This window comes from Vanacampus margaritifer, chromosome 9 (assembly GCF_051991255.1).
Source record: "Vanacampus margaritifer isolate UIUO_Vmar chromosome 9, RoL_Vmar_1.0, whole genome shotgun sequence".
NCBI classification, from domain to species: domain Eukaryota; kingdom Metazoa; phylum Chordata; class Actinopteri; order Syngnathiformes; family Syngnathidae; genus Vanacampus; species Vanacampus margaritifer.
Window position 1 is genome coordinate 9,440,627 of NC_135440.1, and position 22,698 is coordinate 9,463,324.

At 39.1% G+C, this 22,698-nt stretch overlaps 2 protein-coding genes across 5 annotated transcripts in view; both read left to right on the forward strand.

The window, feature by feature from the left end:
• The first annotated feature begins 710 nt into the window (after positions 1-710).
• osr2 (odd-skipped related transciption factor 2) lies at positions 711-4,025 on the forward strand. 2 transcript variants are annotated; one of them, XM_077576082.1, is made up of 4 exons: positions 711-914; positions 2,343-3,033; positions 3,252-3,351; positions 3,568-4,025. In XM_077576082.1, the coding sequence occupies exons 2-4, from the start codon at positions 2,381-2,383 to the stop codon at positions 3,748-3,750; spliced, it is 936 nt and encodes a 311-aa protein (XP_077432208.1). In that variant the 5' UTR covers positions 711-914; positions 2,343-2,380; the 3' UTR covers positions 3,751-4,025. The 2 variants fall into 2 exon arrangements, with proteins under 2 accessions (XP_077432208.1, XP_077432209.1); XM_077576083.1 differs by having other exon boundaries at positions 3,650-4,025.
• Positions 4,026-7,282: 3,257 nt separating this feature from the next.
• Positions 7,283-22,698, forward strand: part of vps13b (vacuolar protein sorting 13 homolog B) — a 349,203-nt gene continuing 333,787 nt past the window's right edge. For all 3 annotated transcript variants that reach the window (XM_077574861.1, XM_077574863.1, XM_077574862.1), the window contains exons 1-3: positions 7,283-7,542; positions 8,019-8,191; positions 10,327-10,470. In XM_077574861.1, coding sequence (XP_077430987.1) covers positions 8,045-8,191; positions 10,327-10,470 — 291 coding nt within the window. In that variant the 5' untranslated portion in view covers positions 7,283-7,542; positions 8,019-8,044. The remainder of the gene's footprint in view (positions 7,543-8,018; positions 8,192-10,326; positions 10,471-22,698) is intronic.

Sequence of the window (22,698 nt, forward strand, 5' to 3'; positions counted from 1 at the left end):
ATAGCTACACATGTGGTTAATATATTATTTTTGATAGGAAAACATATGTTGTCCCTTGTTCATGTTTTTTTAATTGTGTATGAAGGCCTTTTAAGTAGGCCTATTTGTTGTGAATAACACAAATTAAAAAACGACATTGAAAATTTGCGAGATATATATATATTTTTTTGCGTATTGCAGGAAAACTACATGTATAAAACAATGACGAGCGCCATTACGTTAAGCACAATTCATTAGGCCTATTTTTATCACACTAATATCAGTGATTTAATTATCTTGATTTTGTTTTTATTCTTACCCTATAATGACACACGTAATTTCATGTGATCAGCTTGCATCATGCCGCATGGTAAATTTGAAAGAAAATCTTGTAGTCGAGTATCCAAAGGCAGGTTCACGAAGCATGGAGTTCGAATGGGATCAGACTTTCGACATGTTCACTTCATGTTTCCAAAAGTAGGACTCCCCTGCTTTATCTATAAGGTGTATTAAGAGATGTAAAGTTGAGCAGATCATGGTGCTTCACTCGACTGCGGAGCTCTAGTTGCTATCCAAACACAAATAAACAGAGGAGGAACATTGGAATTAATGATAGAGAAGGAGGGGGCGTGCCGGAGGCGGGCAGAGAGCCCGAGCAGGAGCCCTAAAAAGTGAAGAATCGGTGCGCATTACGCACACTTCTAGCCTCGGCAGCGGACGGGACTCCCACGGTGCAGCTGCCTTTCTTCCAGACCCACTAGTCACACAACACGAGTGTGCACAGGTCCGAGGCACCGCACTTGGCTGCATGGCTGTGAAAGTTTAATGGACTTGGAACTTGGAAAACTTATAGTGGCGCTGTTCTGGAACCGGTCGTTTCTGTAGTTACTGTGGATTACTGGCATACCGCAGGATTTTGACAGCTATTTATTGGGGTAAGAGTGTGTTTGTAAGGGTGCATTCTGACATACGTCACTCAAACTTCACTTGTTTTGTAACTGTTCTGTCACTTCTAAAACTCGTGCTGAATGCGCGATTAAGCAGCAAATCTGCAGCAGCAACACTTATCATCTCTGCATAAACGAAATCAATCTATCCATAAGGGTGATTAACGCTCCTTGTTGAGCAATAAACCGGTGAGATTTCTCTCATTTGTTGGCTTTGTTTCATCATACGCAAAACATTCGCGCAATGTAAACATGTTGCAAAAAGAAAAAAGAAAAAGAGAACGTCCGGAACACGGACATGCAGGCGTTCAGGAAAACTGTCAAAGTGTAAATGAAGTCCAAAGGTTAGGAAGAACTTGTTGATCAAAGTAGTGAGTAGGTTATGACAGAACAAGTGCCTAGGGTGACTTAAGATGCACCTGTGCAACATTATATTTAACCCCATCCTGTCTGAGGGGGTGAGACCGATGAGGCCAAATTCAAAGTGAAAGTGATGAAAAACATCAGTAAATTTATACAGACCTTTAGTCATCATGTATAGCTTATATGTAAACATGGTGCTTAACTTACACTTTCTTATCGTAGAAACATTAGATTTAATGTGTATTTTATTTGTATCGATCAAAATGGTAAATCATGACAAAACATGAGTAGATAAAAACAAACAAATAAGAAGAAAGAAAAACTCTTCCATAATTAAAAATCATTCTCATTGCCAATAAATCTCTTGCTCTGTTGAAGGTGCAAATGAAAACATTTAATTCATTCACTGCTAGTAGCTCACTTGATTAGTCTTATTTTCTTTTTAAATTATTGCAAACGTATATATTGAAGTGAAAACGAGGGAACATGGGGGTAAAGTTGTTCCATAAAACTATTATACAATTAAAATAAATACCACATGTTTTCCAGCAAATGTAATAGACTATATAATCCCATTTTATATTTAATATATCAAACGTTTTATGTGTTTCAACTTGGCTCTTAACTCCTGAAATAAAGTGAATGAATAATTTCTCAGAAATTGCACAGCGAAATATGATGTCAAACATCTTACAAGCCTTCTGCTTCATTCAAATGAATAGGCTACATGTTGGTTTATGTTTGCCGCGATCATTTTAAATTATCTGTAGAGGGACAATTTTTTGCAGACTATACATTAATTGTAAAATGTGAAACTATTTTTATGAAATAATGCTTGTCCACACAGGTGCACCCTTTTCTCTGCAACTGTCTCCACCACTAATAATAATAATAATAATAATAATAATAATAATAATAATAATAATAATAATAATAATAATGCACGTAATCCCACTGTAAATTTTGACAAAATTAGGCCCTGCTCTTTGGCTGCAGGAACATTAATCGTCTCTTGCACACGACTAACGGTGGACATGTTTTCTACTTTCCAAGGGGTTGCCGGCGCGTCCTCAGCACAAGTGTGAGCCGCGATGGGGAGCAAAGCTCTGCACGCTCCGATCCCCCTGCACCCGCCCCTGCAGCTCACTAACTACTCCTTCCTGCAAGCCGTCAACACGTTCCCGGCCGACCAGCTGCAGGGACTGTACGGCCTCAGCGCGGTGCACACCATGCATATGAACCACTGGACTCTTGGCTACCCGCACATCCAAGGACTGAGATCGACTATCACAGAAATGGCAGCCGCTCAGGGCTTGATGGACCCCAGGATTCCATTCCCTGCTTTGCCCTTCACCGCCGCCGCGCAGCTCTTCCATCCAAAACAAGCCTCGGTCACGCACGGCGTGCCCTCGCTTCACAAGGACAGGCCGAGGTTCGACTTCGCCAATCTGGCCCTGGCCGCAACGCAGGAGGACCCGCCGAAGGCTGCGGATTTGGCCAAGCTGGCGTCGGGACTAGGGGGAACCATAACTGAGCTGAACAAGCTGTCCCCGGACAGAAAACCCACTAGGGGCAGGCTCCCGTCCAAGACTAAAAAGGAATTTATTTGCAAGTTCTGCGGCAGGCATTTCACCAAGTCCTACAACCTCCTCATCCACGAAAGGACCCACACGGACGAGCGGCCATACACTTGTGACATTTGCCACAAGGCCTTCAGAAGACAAGACCACCTCAGAGATCACAGGTACCACCTGAAGCTCTTCTTACCTCTCCCGTATAATAACAATGACATGAAGTCAGAGATGGCGACACGAGACAGCTGTCTCCATGTGCGCGCAAAGCTCACCATGCAAGCCCCCACAATTCAGACTCAGTTTTTGCAGATGATGTTATTTTTATGGCTATGCGGCTTGCGCGAATATTTGCCTTTTTACGCATCTAATTTCTATTTCTCTTTTGCAGATACATCCACTCCAAGGAAAAGCCATTCAAATGTCAAGAGTGTGGGAAGGGATTCTGCCAGTCCCGAACTCTAGCAGTTCATAAAACCTTGCACATGCAGGTGAGATGGCAATATCACCAACATATTTACATGCAGATTTGATTACTTTTTGAACATTAATTCACGTGACAACTGCATGCGTGGGGATGTTAGAAAGCCTGTTTCGGCTTAACGTTGCAAATCGGCATGAGTTATCATTTTTGGAAAGATATTCATGATCAAAGTTCGATATATAATTGAAAGGAATAATCCTTTGCTTGCTTTAAATCTAAACAGGAGTCTCCTCACAAATGCCCCACATGCGGAAGAACCTTTAATCAAAGAAGTAACCTGAAAACTCACCTTCTCACCCATACAGACATCAAGCCCTACAGCTGTGGCCGCTGCGGAAAGGTGTTTCGGCGCAACTGTGACTTGCGACGGCACAGTTTGACGCACAGCCCACATCAGGACTTCTAGATCTGGACAGAAATAAACAAAATAAACAGGAAAAAAATATGAAACAAATGGACACAAGAAGAGGAGTCCGCATTTTTTTTTAAAATGCATGGACAATATCCAAGCGTGGACATGCACTGCAAACACATGAATTCAGTGCTCAGCATGTTGGACATCACCATGTAAATATCAAGACCATGTACATAAAAAAAATGTATTTTCTGGCATTGAAATGAAAAAGTTGTTATAAAAACCGTGTGATAAATTGTATTTTAGAAATAAATATTTCCATTACATTCGTTTGTGTGCTGTTATTTTAACTTCACGTAATAGTTAACGTGCTCATCGATTTGAGTTCGTTGCATGTTTACAACTATAGCAGGGAGAGTTTAGTTTGCCCAAGCACGTGACATTGGCGAAGCAATCAGCAGAAGACACGTTTACACGTACACACACCAAAAAATAAAAATAAACATGAAAGCCTTGCATCATTTTCGAGGCAAAACCAGCTCGTCACGTCAGCATAGAAGTATCGTATTAAATCACCCACAACATTTATCGTAAATGAAATTGATCACACGCCATCATATATAGTCGATGATCATGTTATTGATATTGACCTGACAAGTAATTTAAAACAGTTGGGTCAATTTGTGGATCATTGCAAATATTTGTTAATCACTTCATCACCATGATGACAAGTACAATTTTGGGATAAAGTGTCAAGTTCGAGGTTAAAAAAGAGCAAGAACGGGAATTGAAGCGTGAAAAAAACCCCTACAGAGATAAATTAACCTAATATGGTTCATGTAAATTGTATAAGATTAGATAGATTAAAAAATAAATAAATACTGTAAATAAATAAACAAAAATAACAGGCCGGCCTGAATATTTCTGTATAGGTTGACATTAAGGAAGAAATAGCCCTTATAAACGCGGTAAACCTCGTGTTGCGTGCATAATGGTTGGATTTAATCCAAGTTACAACTAACCTTTGATCTTAAATATTAACCATCAACAGGGTCGGAAAAATGACGCAACATAATCATTCATAAGCTCATCTCTATCTTTCTTTCTTCAATTGGATATGAGGCCTGTTGTATCATGACTATAACGTAAAAAAAAAAAAAACAATAAAAGAAAAAAAAGATCGAAATCTGCTTTTCACCTCACAGTGAAGCAGGTGCCTACATTTACATTTAACGGTCTTAAATACCCCTCTAAAGTAAGTAAGTGAATAAGTAAGTAAGTAAGTAAGTAAGTAAGTAAGTAAGTAAGTAAGTAAGTAAGTAAGTAAATAAATAAATAAATAAATAAATAAATAAATAAATGACCAAGGACATTTGTTTTAATGGACCTCATGGGAAACCTATACCGCTGGTATAGTTCTCTATCTCTATATATTTTTTTGTAATGACAACTGTAAAATCTCCAGAGATGTCGTACGTTCATATATGCCATTTTGTTTAATAATAATAATAATAATAATAATAATAATAATAATAATAATAATAATAATGATAATATAAAGAGTGCAGTCGTTGTGAATAAATAACATTAATTAAGGGCAATACCCTACTGTCTTGTGAACAAAGAATCTTCAACTAGAAATCATTTAGAGAGCATGAGTCAGTATTTCGTAATTTTCTTCTGGAGGGACATTTTACAAACCAGATGGCGACGCACACGAGAGCTCCTGTCTCGTGTTTAGATTAATCATCTAAACAAGAACGTAATTGTTTTAACGTTTATTCTTATTCTTATTCTTATTCTTATTCTTATTCTTATTCTTATTCTTATTCTTATTCTTATTCTTATTCTTATTCTTATTCTTATTCTTATTCTTATTCTTATTCTTATTCTTATTCTTATTCTTATTATTATTATTCTTCTTCTTCTTATTCTTCTTCTTATTATTATTATTATATTTGCTGAATCACGTTGTGCACGACACGTGGTCTCAAGGTTATTTCGCACCTCTTTGTCTACATCAGTTAAAATACACAAACAGGCTTAAAGCAAAAATAAAAAATAAAAAATAAAACAAAAAAGCATAATTAAAGAAAGTACGTTATTTAATTGGTACATAATATTGGCTAATAAGCGGTTCGGAAAATGGACGGGTGGCTGTGATTCACACTTCTTGCTTCCTGGTCAATACACTCTGGCATTTTCAATATAATTTCGGTCAACCTGGAACTGTCACAAAACTCCACAGATTGTTTGAGTCGCTCATCTTTCAATAAATAAGGCTTTTGGATGAAGCAATAATATCCTCATGTATTGATGCAAGTTAACTTGTCTTTGCAGAGGAACATATCGTTTGGAGTACTTACAGGCAGTAACCATTATTCAAGACGTATCGTTTATGGCTCCAAATTAAAATAAAACCCCTTTAGAACACGTTTTTAATCTTCTAGTTTAAAAAAGAGTTTAATGTATTGGTAACGGTTAAACCACATTTCCCTTTTGCGCCTCAAAAAGCCCCTCACATAGGTCTACCCTATGGCCAGTCTTTGATTCAACGTGTTTTAGTCTTCAGATACAGACAAAGAAAAAAAGAGGGGAAAAAAAGTAAGACAACTATATGCAACCTATTTTTTGAGAAATCATTTTAGAAATAATTTCATTTCAGCCATTAAAGGCCTACTGTAGGCAGGCCTGTATGTAAAATTGAACAATACACAACCTGAAAGCATTCATGCCAGCAAAAATAGTTAGAAATATGGGCTCTTCCATTACGTAGGCTATATATGCAGGTTAATTTGCATTATCTAAATTGTCATCTATTCATACCCGACAGAAACATGCCTGACGTTGATTTATGCACGCACACACACACACACACACACACACACGCACACACACACACACACACACACACTCACACACACACGCACACAAACACGCACACACACACGCACGCACACACAGAATGTACGTGACGCACGATATCAATTTCACAAACTCCGCAGCGTTTTAATGTGGGCTATACTTTGTGCTGACCAAGGTGCGACCAAAATGAGTGATAGCACAATCTATACAGTATACACACGTAGGCCTACATGTAAATAATATTGATAAATTTACTAAATATAACAAGAGTAATACCTGCTTGCACCAAGATGCGCATTCTGTGCATGTCGTCCTTTCTCCCCGCCCTTGCTGTGTAGATGTATGCTTCTAATATGGCCAGGGTGTAAAATAGAAATCTTAATCTATTGGGTCAGATTACACCTCCCTACATGAATATTCAATTTAATCGCATTAAGTGTTGAAACGCCCATTAGAGTTATAAATAATACACAAAACTGGTACTTGACTAAATAACTCCTACTTACACAATTATTAGCTTGGTAGATAAGACGCCATTCAGTTCTTAATCGCAAATCACCATTTGACATACAGTACAGTCAGTCAGTACTGTTTTATATCATGTACAGTCATTCCAACCAGCGGTGAGCAAAGTAAGTAGAGTCTCACTTTTACCAGTGGCCCTAAAGGCAACACAAGACATGCGGAAGTTGTAATCATGTTTACGGATGACGTTGGCTCCGGAGCGGTGGATAGCTGTAGCTAGTGCTTGATAATGCAATGAAATCGTCACTTTGCATACAAATTAAATAACAAGATAATCAAATATAGTGTCGCGTGAGATAATGTTTTTGTTGTAACGCATGTCTGCCCGTCTAGCTGCGAGGAAACGAAGTTAGGAGGACTTCTTCGGAGGGTTAGCTTAGCTACTCTGCCTCGCAGCAGCGGTGCTGGACTCTTCCAATGATGACATTTCACTGCTAGGCTAAATACACCCAAGTAAGTTTTCTAAAACAAAATGCCGAGGCACACGTGGGTGGCGATTATCTTGTAGCTGTTTCGCTACAGTCGTATGTACAAAATGTGAAGGTAGATTAGCACACAGCCTAACACTGGTACTAAATTGTCTGTTTCAGGTGTCAAAAAATGGTCAAATACGTAGTGTCTCCAACATTCGCAAATAGACTACACTTTCAACCCCTGCTTTTTCAAAAATATCTGCGTTTCATGCTGTCATAAATACACCTAAAGTCACTGTACTAGCGTGTGCACACAATGGAATTTTCATTTAATTGTGAACTGTACTGTATTTGTACTGTATTTGTATTTGTTTGTAAGCGTTTTGTGACAAGAATATATGCTTAAACAGTGGTAAGATATTTAAGGCACGACTATCTGTGAATGATTATTTTCACCTGGCCTTTGTATTAAAGCAGCATGGCTTTAAATAATATTTTGCTGCTTTTTTTTTTTAGCAGTTGGTGTACAGAAGAGGGACAAGATGTTGGAGTCCTATGTCACACCGCTCCTGATGAGCTATGTGAACAAGTACATCAAGAATCTGAAGCCATCAGACTTACAGTTGTCTCTCTGGGGAGGAGATGTCGTGCTCAGCAAGTTGGACCTGAAGCTGGATGTGCTAGAACAGGTATTGTTTGCAGTATGTGACCTCCCCTGTTTTGAGCCTTTTTTCTTTCCAAATGCTAGATGTATTGGAATGGTAGGTGTTTTTTTTTTTTTTTAAAGAGCTCAGTATTGTTCATTTGGTAATTTTTCCGATTTGACATGTCATCATCATTGCTCTCTTTTTTTGTTTTATTTTTTTATTGTGTTTGTGTGTGTGTGTGTGTGTGTGTGTGCATGCGTGTGAGTGTGTATTCATTAGTTCACCTAAAACCTATTAAAAATCCCAAACCGTTCACCTAAACTGAATACCTCAGAATCCAGCTAGAGTCGTGAGGTTGTCAGGAGACCCGAGGAAGGATCAAAGAAAAGAAAGGCCCGTGCCCCCAACCCAACGCAGCAGGACGGGGCACGACAGGCCCGCCAGGCACCCCACCAGCCCACAGCCCCCGCCCCCCACGCCCCCGCCCCCCATCCACCCCCACCATCCACCACAACCCAGTCCCAGCCGCCCCCATGCCCCAAAACCCCCAGACACCCCCAGCAGCCCCCCCCCCCCTACCACCACCAACAACCACCAAATCCCGACCCCCAAACCCCCGGGGACCCCCCCGTACCCAGGCATCGGTGCTGGAGAGGGGCCGGACAGCGGAGCGGAGAGGGCACCCGCGCCCACCCCACCTACAGCCGTGTGGAGGGACGGAACACCGGGGGCAGAAGGGGAGATGGGGGCACCGGGGGACGGAAGGCACCCCAGGCACACCCGGAAAAGGTCCCGGTCGTCACGCCAGCGTTCTTAGGGAAAGCTAACCCTGTTACTGAGTTCGCCAGTTCGCCGGCTGGCGAACTCTACCCCTACACCGCGAATGTGACCCCACCCAGTAAATATACAAGTGTGTGTGTGTGGTGCATTAAAATTGGGAGTAGGTGAGATGGAGCAGAGGGAAATGATATCCACCTACCTCCCAGACATGTCAGTGAGTGTATGTGGTGCATTAAAAAAAATAGGGGTGGCGCAGCGGGGACACGGATGGGGGACCGCAGCACTGCTTAATACTGCGATCTTCCCCAACCGATGGCACCCCATCCCCAAAACACCAGTCATCTTTCAGGTTCTTGGATGCTGTGGGTGTGGCAGCTTAATGCATTGGAACTATGCACTCTGCTCAACTGTCATTCAAATACCACTACTGTAAATGGATTCTTCTTCATGTAGCTTCTTTCTTACGCCTACACATAATTGCATGTTTGCACTGTGAATGAATATATATTCACTTAAAACTCCCGGGGGCTAGAATAGATCCCCCCGGGACGTCACAGGGTTTTCCACGCTTCAACAACGAAGGAACTCTGAAGTGGCCATGCTATCTTAAAGGCTCGGTCCACATGATGGCTGTCAAGTTGGATTTTTATTTTATTTTTTCCAAAATCCCCTCCGGGTGCTTTCGTCTCTCTTACCCTGATGTACACACACTTATGGCCAACAGTGAGGTACTGTAAAGCAAATAGGCCAGTGGACTATCTAACAGGAAGCTGCATTTTAGGTGTGTAGCTATAGCTGACTTCACGTTAATTTTTTTAGTTGAAGGTGGAACTCATGCCGGGGCCCAAGTGTAAGTGCTTTATTTAAAGCTTATATTGTAATATTACTTGCAAGTTATAGAGTCAATACAGAAAATGTATAGTTTGACTGTTAATATGCTTAATGTTTCAGTTGTTTACCCTTTATGAAAATGTCTTTAAGGTAGATCTGGCGGTTGTTTGTTTTCATTTTGTAATACGGTTGGGCATTGTTAAGAACCTCAAGATTTGATTCGATTTCAATTCTTCAGATTTTGGTCTGATTTGACGTGGATTTAAATACTCCAAAATTGATTCAGGAAGAAGTACAAATACGCAAATAGGAGGAAATTGTGATTATTTTAAAATATTTAACCCTGTCAAAGTGCCATCATTGCATTGTAAGCATACTTGGCTTGTCTGGTTACATTTTTCTAGCAAAAAAACATCTAAATATAAAAGGTATTGCTGAATTGATCTTTAATTGTGAGGGGAAGTTGTTGACTCAATAGTATATTGCAAGTATTGCAATGCATTGATGAATCCATAATTACCCATCCTCGGTTTTTAAACCTACTGTATTTTATTTCTCATTTGTAGGAATTGAAGCTTCCTTTTACAGTCATGAGTGGTCATATCCATGAGCTACGTATTCATGTTCCCTGGACCAAGCTGGGCTCTGAGCCTGTCGTCATCACCATCAACACCATGGAGTGCATTCTAAAGCTGAGGGATGGAGACCAGGTTTGTTCGCAATATCAACAAGACTTTGTGGAGTTTGCCTGTTTTTCCCACGCTTATGTGGGTTTTTTGCGAGTACTCAACCTTCCACATTCCCAAAAAATATGCATGTTAAGTTGATTGAAGCCTTCACCATATGTGTGAATGAGTTAATGTTTGTCTCTCTCTCTCTCTCTCTCTCTCTCTCTCTCTCTCTCTCTCTCTCTCTCTCTCTCTCTCTCTCTCTCTCTCTCTCTCTCTCTCTCTCTCTCTCTCTCTCTCTCTCTCTCTCTCTCTCTCTCTCTCTCTCTCTCTCTCTCTCTCTCTCTATATATATATATATATATATATATATATATATATATATATATATATATATATATATATATATATATATATCACGCTCAGGCAGCAAACATCACAATTCTTAGACAAAACAGCATGTGTGAAAAGCAATGGTGGATGAAGGAGCAGAGAAAAAGCCAGTGGCAAAGATGCTTTAGAACCTATAAATACTTTATATGGGGGGCCATCGGTTCAAGCACAAAATCCTTGAATTTTCCACTAATTCGTCAGCATTGAGACTTACACGTGTGGCCATATATTCTTCCGTAAAAGTGGTCGTGTTTTTTGTTCATGCATGTCACTTGACGTTGTGTTTTGTGCGCGTGTTACATAATGGATGCATTCCTTTCACATGAGAAGGCACATTTGTCTTTATAAGGTGAACAATTGCATAAAAAGATTGGATTTAAGAAAAATCTGAATTGGGCATCATGCCTTGCAGTGTGAATGTAGCCTAAGTGACAAAAGAATGGTTTATGTTGTTGAAAATTATCATGCCATTTTGAGTTTTTTCATTATATTATATTTACCTCAAAATATTTGTTGGACAAGAAAAGTTTAGATTTTTTTTTAGTTTCAACAATTTTGACTTCTCACATTTTTCTTTATTTGTGCTGGAATGCCTATTCAAATCTTTGCCATCCATGCATGTTTGCAAAATACAATTGGAGGCCAATGTCTTTTAAGGGAAGTTGTAGTTTTAAGGCCAGATGTCCCAGAAGAAACACATTTCAAGGGAAGTCAATTACATGTAATTATATAGGCTGTGGCAAAAAGATTTGTAACACATGAGTTTTAGCTGTTCAGAATTAAGAGTAAATATCATACAATGCCGGTAGCTACTGCTTGTCGGATCAGGTTTCTAGAATGAAGGAAATTGAAACTTGACTTTTTGTGTTCATATAGAGTTGAAGGTTATTCACTAGCACAAGCACTAGTGAATTGGAAAGTCTCAAAACAGTTATTTGTTGCAGATTTTTTTTTAATAGCCCAGCTGGAAGAATAGTTTTTTTTGGGTGGGGTGTGGTGTGTGTGTGTGTGTGTGTGTGTGTGTGTGTGTGTGTGTGTGTGTGTGTGTGTGTGTGTGTGTAATTGCAAATGACATTTTGACAAATTATTCAGTGGAATGTACACCTATGAGATATAATTTGGAGTAAGGCGCAGTTCTTCCAGCTTGAAGAATTTAAATTACGGTAGCCACTACTAGTGATGTGTTGGTTGTGGGGCTGGGCAATATAGCCAATAAAGAAAATCTCAATTATTATTATTTTGTTATGGCCGATTACGATTTTTATCGATTTTAATTTATTAAACCCAAGAACATTTAATTAAAGGTTTCATTTATTCAAAAATGGTTACTGTGCAAATACTGATTCTAAATCAGTTTTAACATAAACTTAACATTCAAAGTTTGTGCTTAAATGCCATAATAGGGCTGATCTCAAAAGTCGTCACGTTTTCCTCTTTAATATGCATGAGTTGGACAAAATAACAGAGTAGGACACACACGTACACATCATTTTGGAAAAGAACGATGTCCCAGGTGTGAAATTTCAAAATGGTTCAATCGATAAACACACTTTGGAATAAACAGTGGTTGACAGAGACCTCAAAGTGGGCGGAAAGAAAGCAGTTTTCGTAGAAAGGTAAGATTTATTGTATGATTGTTGCTGCTACTCCAGTGCGGTCTAGATGACTGCTAATATCGTGTTGGTCAGTAATTTTCACGAAAACGAAACACAATATAGTCACGATTTTCATTTGAAGATTTTAAGCCTACCTTTGGGCTGTTACTTCTAATTAGTTACTTTTGTTGAAGTGGTGTGGTGACACAGTGACCGCTCAGATCTTAGTGACACTGATCAACTACCATGTTGTTGTAGGCATAGGGTTCTATAGTGCTGATACTTTATATTAATTTTCCCATCTAAGAAACAGTGGTTTCCGTAGGTAAACTCGAGGTATTTTTGGTGCATTTACACCATGATGTATAGTAGCTACCATGTTGTAGCAGGCAGCTAGCAAGGCAAATGCTGAGAAAGCAGACGACAAACATACCTGCAATCGATTGGTTCTGGATTTTCAGCTGCTGGCCCATTTCCACCGTCATTTTTCGCGTAAATCACTGCAGTTTAATTGTACATGCTTAAACCCTCTGGAAACTCCCTTCATTCGATCACGGTCGCAACATCGCCAATCACCTAGCGGCAGAGACCAAAGCAGCAGAAGTTTGTTGTAACCATAATACGTGAAGTAAGTTAAGTTAAGTATAGTAATTTCTGGACTAGAAGGCGCACCTGACTATATGCCGCGCTAGCTAAATTTGGGGAATACTCGAGTTTGTTACACATATAAGTCGCACCCGACTGTAAGCCGCAGGTGTTTTTATGTTTCCGCTCCAGGTTCCCGCTACTTTCTTTTCCATAATGAGGGCACAAATGGTCTCACTCTCGTTCTGTCTCTCCTAATGTATTTGGGCTCACTTGCTTTGTTTTGCTCTGCTTTGTGTTTCTTGTCCGAAAATCAACTGACCACGCCCATGCGTTGTGCGCTGTTTTAAAAATAGTAGTTTAGGCGTAGTTGTAAACTGCCCTTTTAAGTAGTTGGTAGCTATTGTAAACATGTCTTGTAAAGCACCCATCCAACATTCTGCTACTTGCGCAAAATTAAAACTCACAATAACATTTAGACATTTTGGATGTAACGGCACATACATTTTCAATGATTAAATTTTTAAAATGAATAACTAACTAATTAATCGATTTAATTAGATTTATTGCCCACCCCTAGTTGGTTGTGAACGATCTGTTCTTCGAGCACACTTAAAAGTTAACAATGGGAACCGGCTCCTGATTAGAGGCCTATTTGTGTTTTTTCCCCTTCTTATTTTCTGTTTAAGCCGCATGTGAAGTCAAGATATGTGGCGCTGTCTGTCTCTCCACACTAAGCAGAAGGGGGAAGGTGGAGTTTACAGACGTACAACACAGTAAATACACAAATTGGAGCAAGGGAGAGTCAAGTGTGAGAGGGCATGGCTGTATTGTGACAAAACGCCAATCTGATCGGAGTTTGCCCGCCACTGGTCTAGAGTCTACATGCAGCTGAAGTGAAAGAAAAAGATCTCAGAAAAATTATGAAGTAACACTGAAGCCTAATTTTAAAGTAAATCAAAACCGGTAGATGTGCATTTCAAGTAAAAAAGATTTTGTTGACCTTCGACTAACGTATTTTTTGCAGCTACATGATTTACCCATTCCTTCATGGCTGAAACGGTATATGGTTTACGTTGCCCAAAAATCCACGCTATCCAGGACAAATATTAATTTGCATTGTTGTCTTATCCGTAGTGTAGCTCAGCTGTACCAGTGGGCTTTCCTTTTGGTATCTTGCAAGTTCTGAACTCTGAGTTCCCACTTTCTATTAAAGCCACAATCTTGCAACATATGAGACGCAATGTTTGAGCCATCTGCTGGAAGAATGAAAAAGTATTGGTGCATCCATTCAATCTTAAAAACTGTTTTCTAAGTCAACTTCCAAACTTTGAGATAAGCTGCATTGCAGTCCCGTTCGCAATTCTCTTTCCGTAAAAAAAAGAAAAAAATCATAAAAAAAATCATTGTGGTCACATGGCTACCGTAATACTGTTTGTAGCTCATATACACACTGTGAAAGCCCAATGTGGGAAGGAAAAAAAAAAGCCAGTAGCGGAATACTTTATTTGATGGCGACTGTGTAGTTTTGTTCACACGATAAGTTTGATGCAGTGAAACTGTTTGGGCATCATAGTTTGAGGTATATAATGACCATCAGTGCCTAATATGATACATTACACAAGAATAATGGAAATTGCCTCACTTGTATGCAGCCCATCTTTTCAAATGATAAATGGACTGAATTTATGCAACGATAATTGCCATACAATTTTTTTGTGAATAAACACAATGATCGTAGAATAGACTAGTCTCAAAATGGCATAGGCCTCTGTGCTGCAAGAAAAAGCAAACAAAAAAAAAAAGAATCGAATCGTGACCCTAAAATCAAAAGTCAAATCGAATCGAGGATTGGGAGAATCGTGCCTCCCCTAATATTTACGGTTTGAACTATTATAGGCAATTATAAAAATAGCGAGGTGTTACCGATTACTGTATTGTGATTTCAGGTTTTCAGATTAGGTGGTGCGTAGCGTTTGGATATTATTTTATTTTATTGTTGTGTTTGTTTTTGCAGCACACAATAAAAAAATGACTGGCAATTTGTCCTGACTTCATGGGAAACTTCTCCAGATGGAGATGAGGTGTTATCAGCAGAGATTCTGGTTTGACAACAGTTACACTGGATGATAACACTCCCGAGTCCCAAGCAATCTATATTTCTTTACAAGACAAAGATAAGGCTTTGCTGAATAACGGTTTTCTGGTTTTGGCTCTGTCTTAGCCTCATGTGGGAGTTTTAGCACTGCTGTGTGCATTTGCCACTGCTGTGGAGACTGATTGATTCATTGCTTGAAGATGGTTTGTGGAGGAGGTTTTAAACATGCTGTTGGTATTACACAGCCTTTTCTTCAGTTGAATTCCTTCTAAAGTGATTTAAGCTTTATAAATACTAGATACTATCCATTGAATGTAATTGCTAATAATGTGATTCTGGAATCCACCTCTTAATTTTTTTTTTAATCCAAAATAATACAAAAATAATAAATACAACTAGTAAAGTAAACAATGCTGCATACCAAAACATTTAGAAATTAAATGTGACTGTTGGAGAGATTTCAGTTTTCTTTATGAGAAATGTTAGATGTGCCTTTCAGCTAAGGCACTAAACCTATAAATTGCTCAGGGGCACGACAAATCAGTTTATAAATAAAATATTCATTTTTATTATGATTTCACGTTGCTCTTATCCACTCGATGTTTTGGTCCAATGTCCTTTTTGAAACATTTTTCTCTTTTTTACCCATCCTTTAATATTTAAGTGCAATTATCTCCAAAATGCCAACGGTCGAAAAAACAACCTCTTCTGTCCCCTGCTTATAGTACTATGTCTCCTTAAACAGAACAAGACCAAGTCTATTTGGGCTTGTAAATCTCCACTTACAAGGAACATAAAAGACAAAGGACAAAGTGAAACAAGTAGAAGAAAACTGCCTGTGGGAGTTTGCAATCAGAGAGCAAAAACTGTTTAATCTCTGTCCTGTTACCATCCGGAAATCTAGTCTTTGATTCTCTTGCTTTCAGTCAACAAATGGCTCACAGACATTGCACTATAAATCCATCTGACCATCAGTTAAGCCCGGTTTTGTCTTGAGGGAAGAGGAGTCAGAAGCTGAGAACATGGAGCTTTGAAGCTTTCCGATTCCTATAATTTGACCTCTTGTGATTAAATAGACAGACACAGTAAGACGGACTGACAGGCAGTTTTTGTGTTTTTGTTTTGGTAAGCCAAAAGTAAATTACAAAAACGTGGAGAGTTTTCACAAGACTGCCTTTGAGAATAATTATCACCTATATATAACCTTGGACTTAATGTTGTAATAATGCTCATAGATCAGTAAGTTATTGTTTTACTTGGAAAGTGTATAAGTCAAACAAATGTTTTCTGGCACGAACGTAAGAGCTTAAAAAGCATAATCAATTGTGCTTTATCAGTTTTTTTCCCCCGATTTAAGTTGTAACAACTCTAGAGTGACCCAATGCTCTGAGCAGGTTGGCATACCAGACTGATTTGAAGCATATGCCGACATGAATGCAAAGCAGCGTGTCATTCTACCAGAAAACATTGTACTTCGTTGCCATTGCCTTTGAGTTAGCTAATTCTGGTGTAACGCTGCTTTGTCTTTAAGGTTTAATAAAGTTTTCAGTTCTGGTAGGATGATGTTACTGTTCCTCCTCAGACACAGGAAAACAGCCAGGGAAAAAATTTAAGCCTAGCGGTTTCCTCTATCCATTGGGTCAAAGTGGTGATCAATACACTCTGGACAGGATGCTGCCACTGCTCAGCTTAATCCTTGCTTTCAGCCCTTCCGGACTGTAGCAATTCCTCAGTGGAGCCTATTACTTGCTTGCCAGGCCCTTGCACACAAGCACAATTTTGACTTTAAATTGCCTTCTGGATTCACAACATGTTTTGTCAGATATGCTGAATTGTTCATAAAGCCCTTTAACAGTATGTAGTTACTATCTATGAAGTACCCAAGATACTTTTGACAAAGACTGGTTCACAGATCCAAGATCTTTCAAGGACATAATTGAAATGTTTTGTTGAGCAAGTATGACAGTTATCCATTTGTGAAGTCGGTTCAATGCTGTTAACTTAGCAGTAAGTCAATTGTATTAGAACCTGGTGTATGAAAGCTATGCAAACATGAAGACTTATCCATCCCACTTGCATGCTAAATCCTACGGCAATTTGGCATTGATATTTATCAACTTGGAAGAAAAGTCTTCTCCAATTTCTTTGTGTTTGATTTGCTGGTTTCAGAACATTGATACTCTCCAAGAACACTTAGGACTTTGCCGTGCCTGCCTTCCAGCTGTACCTCACATGTGCAATTAAGCTGTCAAAGTAGCCTCGGCCACTGCTTGTATTGTTCTTGGCGGTCGATATACGTTGTTCAAGGGATGCTTATTCCTTTTATTATGTGCCTGGAGTAGTGTATACAAAAATGACCGAATGTAAGAAAGAGCGACCACCATTGTTGTAAATATGCCATTATTAGTTATAAATATTTGGAATTTCCTTTGATTGGGTAAAGTTACGTATTTGACTTACACGTGGTAAGGAACTTTGTTGTTATTTAGGTTAGAAATCAAGTTGGCCTACATTTTTGAATTTCCCATTGCATTGCGGGTTGTGGTTGATTTGACAAAGATGTATGTGTCTGTTTATATGTCAAGGGTCTGTATGGACTGTTATACTACTGTATATAACACATTGCAGTAATCATCATTACGGGATGGCAGGGCTGGCGCAAGCAGCATGCCTCTCGTGCTCAGCCTGGGCTTGTGGTTAGTTGATGGAGACATCTGACAGACCAGAGCCTCTTAGATCTAAATCCGGAAAAAAAAAAAATCTCCTTTTTCTTTCTGAATCTCTTTTAATTTCTCCTCTCCACTTTCCTCATACTTTCTGGCTTGTTGAATTCTTCACAATAATTTCTAATGTCTGCTCACGAAACGATACAGCCAGGTGTGTGACGTTCCGTAATAAGAAAGAAATGCGACAAACAGGTGTGTGACAGTCAGTAATAAGAAAAGTGACTAACATCAGTCTACTTAAATTTAAAAATATAGTCCTTAATCACAAAAGTGCTGAGTTTGTAATACTGAAACACATTTCGACATGTTCTAGTAGTATCTTATGGTCAACTATTTCAAAGGTAGTGCTGAGAGCGCGCCATAATAGTATTGCTATTAGGTAGTTAGTACACTAAGTGCCAGATCCACTAAAGGTTTGCGTTGCTTTTTGCGCGGCGCTAACCGGTATAAACAGAGCAATCCGGGAGCATGTGATCCACTACAAACGCGCTGATGGGGAAATTCAGTACTAACTGCGCTGTCAACCAGACTGAGTTCCGTAGTTTTTGCGTGTACGTAAATGGGGTAATTTGTATACATTTGGCGGGGAAATTGCCCACCTATGTAAATGAAATGACACGCATTGATAAACAGCGTCTAATTCACTAACGCCAGCGCTAATAGAAACACGCAGTTTGAGTGATGCAAACGACGTATATGAAAGGCTGGTGTAAACTTGGCGTTCTTCTGTAAGCTTCTGCGATCATTATCACGCGACAGATGCATTAACACTCCGTTATGCTGTATGAAAATCCATCTCTACTGCACGCCCACCTCTGAAAATATAAAAAATGATCGCACCAATAATTTGTATTTTATGGGCATTAAATGAAAGAACGAATGACATCATCGTCCTCGCCGTTCACTACAGCTTAATGGCGCTAAATGAGGATAACGCTTTTGCACCTCCTTGGTCCAAGCACGCTTTCTGATAATCTTATCTATCTCACAACTGTTACTATACTGTCGTGTTCTTGGAGCAAATCCATTGCCATGTGTGGTAAATTGGCGCAAATTTGCTCCAATTGTCCAATTGTCAAACTTTGTGGGTGTGTTTGCGCAGGTATATCATTAGCGCAATATCCTTAGTGAATAGGACGTTAACGGGGAGCAAGCTGCGGATGCAGATGTGGAGCAATTTTTGGCACTGTAAGCGGACGCAACGCATTCTTAGTGGATTCGGCCCTAAATTTCTCCGCCCATGATTTGCCAGCTTGGCTCAGCGAAGATCCACCACTTTCACTCCATGGCCAGATTACACTGGCTGAAACACACATTTGACTTTTGCTGGATGTATAGAGTTGGATGCATTGGTGTTTGCCACCCATGTTAGCTTTAGGTATGTGACACATACTTGATTGCTTTGTCATTTTGTGGGGTTACACTGTCCACTCCAGTCCACATACACAGATTTACATATTATTTGAGTGCAATTCAGTGCCTTGGTGATGAAATGTTCAGTAGGGAAATAATTGTTGTTCACGGTCCCTTTTTTAAAGCTCAACATGCAGCCTCACCCACGAAATCCATACTCGCCATTGGCACAAAAGTATAAGGGGCCAGGTCAGCACTGGCTCACTTGCACTACCTCTTCACAACAGCCTAATTTCAACAAGACAAAAAATAGACCATGTCTAATAGTTTGTATGCTGTGAATTCTTAATTCTTTGGGTATTTTCACAAAAGAACCATACCACATATTAAGAAACCTGCAAACTGTGTTTTTGTTGCTGTTGTTTGACTTTTGTCTTGGTTCCTGTCTGTCAGGGATTACCACAGCAAGTAACTCTCATGTTGAATTGTAAAAAAAAAAGCATAGTACCTACCGTATGTCTCCTTTAAAACATTGTATTTTTTTTTTAATAACCCAAATGTATGCCAATGTTGAGTCTCAGTTTTGTATACCTCATTAGAGTTTGCATGCTCTTCAAATGTTTGTGTGGGGTTTGTTTACGTCTCGTTTCACCTGAATATATACAGTAGGCTCCCCTTACCGGCTACTCTAATAAGGATAAGAAAAAGATGGACGTTTCCTTATCACTTTAGCTGATAGTGGTCTTTTATTTCCCAAATATGTTTGAAGGATAAAATTAAATACATATCTTTAATTGTTGTGTAATGATGACTTTGTAACAGTTTAATTAAAAACCCATTAGTAGCTTGTTTTCATTTAAGCTTAAGGAACATATAAAAAGTGTAATTTGATTCAAATGCGATGAGCTCTGTTTCACTCCACTTGCATTCCAGTGGGTTTGTCGTCAATGGGTTAAGCCGCCCCAAAAGGCCTAAGAGAAGTGGAGAAAAAGTGGCCACATACTGACATTAGATTACCGACATTATTGAAACAATCAGTCTTCTTTTTTTTTTGTGCCAGCTGCAAACCATTTTGTGAGGGTCAATGTTGTTAGTGTTAAAGCAAGCGTAGAAACAGTGAAGTTCAAATGCTTTTATCCATCTAATATCTGACTGCCAATGTGTCTGTCTCACTAGTTATAATGATGATTGACTTCAGACTTTTATAACTAAATGTGAATTAATATATTTGATAAGAATTGTAAATGCGTCAGAAACTTTTGAAACATTTTTTTTAACTATAGCAAAAAGACATTGACTAGTTCTATAATAACTCTTTGACTGCCAGACGTTTTCAGAAAAGGGATGCCGTGGGTGCCAGCCGATTTAAGCATTTTGACTGATCTTTCAAGGTCCATAGAAAAGTATGCGTTTGGACTATGGAAACACACATACTACCAAATGAAAGATTGGACTCTCATCTTTCATCAGAAAAAAAGTTTGTTTCTACCTTATTCTGTTTTTCAGTAATCAACAATAGAAAATGGTTAGTTTCACCTCTGTTTTGAAACAAACGTCTTTTAACGTCTTTGGCACTCCTCCATAGTATTTTACTAAACGTTATTTAACGTTTTTGGCAGTCAAAGAGATAATGCACTTTAGTTTAAAACATTCTCACTTTAGGTTTTTTGGTGCAATAATTCTGTCTCATTTGTGCCCTGTGGTTGACTGGCACCCAGTCCACATGGTGGTGTTGTTGTGGTGGTGCTGACTTTGTCCCATCAACACAGCCAATCCGTAAATCCGCCCAAATTATGATGGAATAGGTTCCAACAGTATCGAAAATGGGTGGTTGGATGGACATCCATGGTAATTGGCGACTGTGGAATGTACCTTGTACACAGCCCTATACAATTATTTTTGTGGAAAATCGTTTTAAGACCTTATACGCCGTTAAGCTACAAGTCTGAAATATATTGGCAAAGCACTTGATGGCAAGTTTTTGGTGTGTTTGGTTGTTAAGACACAGAGAGAGTTCTGTAGACCCTGGAATGGAAGATGGAGCCTCTTCATGTCAGTCGAGAGGGGTAAGGCCGGTGGGGTTCTGTCTTTGATAAAGACCTGTTGGTTTTCCTTCATTTATTTTATCACGTTCGCCCTTCACTGCTTGGCCTCCAATCTCCAGGCATGTGACTTTGATGTCAGCATGGGTCTGCTAGCGACTCACAGTGGAAAAACAACAGTGAGTGTTTGCTCTACATCGACTCCGCCCTTTTGAAATTAATTGCTTTTCTTTTACTTGTTATATGACTTGTTTTAGAGGTGGAGTTTTATTGTCTTAAATTGTTTTTTCCTCCCCATTGGCTTATTTATTGCATGGCCCATATCCTAATTACAATTTTTTTATGTTCTTGTCTTAAGTGTTTGCTGTGGCTGAATATGCATTTCGAATAAATAAAGCTGTCTGAATATCAATTTGATTCAGCATTGGCCATTTACATGGACAAAAAGGCTGTTATACAAACATTTAGTTTTGCGTTACAGTCACAGTGCAGAAAATATCTGCTGTGGTCCTTTAATGTGAGCTGCAACGTTTTGACAGTGTACAGCTACGTGTATTGTCATACTACTACTACTAATAATTAAAAAAAATATATATATTTTAATGGTATGAGGCACTTTACATTTGGAAACATATCTCAAAGTACACAGTGCAGGCAACAGTAAAAAGTAATAGAAACAAACTGCAGATAAAAGGGAAAAGTAAAAATCAATAAAAATAGTTAATGGATCAAATCAGTTAAAATCAGCCATGAAAAGCTTTTGAAAAAAGGTTTTGAGTCCTTTTTAAAGTGCTGTAGTGTGTGTTGTGTAGTAATAAAAATGTGGTGAGAGGTAACAAAGGTTAAATGTTTCTAGAACCTCAGTTTCATAGTTTGTATGTTTATGCAAAGAAATCTATGACACTATCTACAAAGTCAATCTTTCTGATAATGAGCGGTGGCAGTCGGGTTTAGCTAATTTTCAAGAGGCTCAGATGAAGGTCAACACTTCATACATGTTTTAAACACTGCCTCTGGGTCTCTCACTCAGCCAAATGTCTGCAGGGGGTAGAGGTTAGGTCTGGCCTCCCTGTGCCTTAACCCTCAACTGGTGCTACTTACACCGGCTAGGTGGTCCCCCCTTGCATATAGGCAATGCCAATTTCACAGCTAAATCCTACGCTTCTTTTTTCCGAGGGGCTGTTCTCTCATGATTTTTAGTCTTAAAACTTAACCATGTCTGTACAGTATTTTGTTTCAAAGTTGAACTGACTTGATATGACTTCAGGCAGTGCTTGAACTGCCTTTCATCAGTCCCCATCGTGTACCTCCAATGTTCCTATAGCACTTGTTCCCTGTTTGTGCTCTTATGCGGTAACCTTTCAATCCATTTACCAGGCAGCCACTGAGGCAATAATGTTCTCCTAGGAACTCACTCTGAAAGGTGTTTTGTGCCTCTTGAGAATAGTTTGCTTCCTAAAATAATATTAAGTGGTTAA

Bases quoted from the DNA above. Each gene is read 5' to 3' on its own strand.
- osr2 (XM_077576082.1), top strand. From the start codon at position 2,381: ATGGGGAGCAAAGCTCTGCACGCTCCGATCCCCCTGCACCCGCCCCTG. The intron at 3,034-3,251 runs GTACCACCTGAA...TCTCTTTTGCAG, and splicing joins GACCACCTCAGAGATCACAG to ATACATCCACTCCAAGGAAA. The intron at 3,352-3,567 runs GTGAGATGGCAA...AAATCTAAACAG, and splicing joins ATAAAACCTTGCACATGCAG to GAGTCTCCTCACAAATGCCC.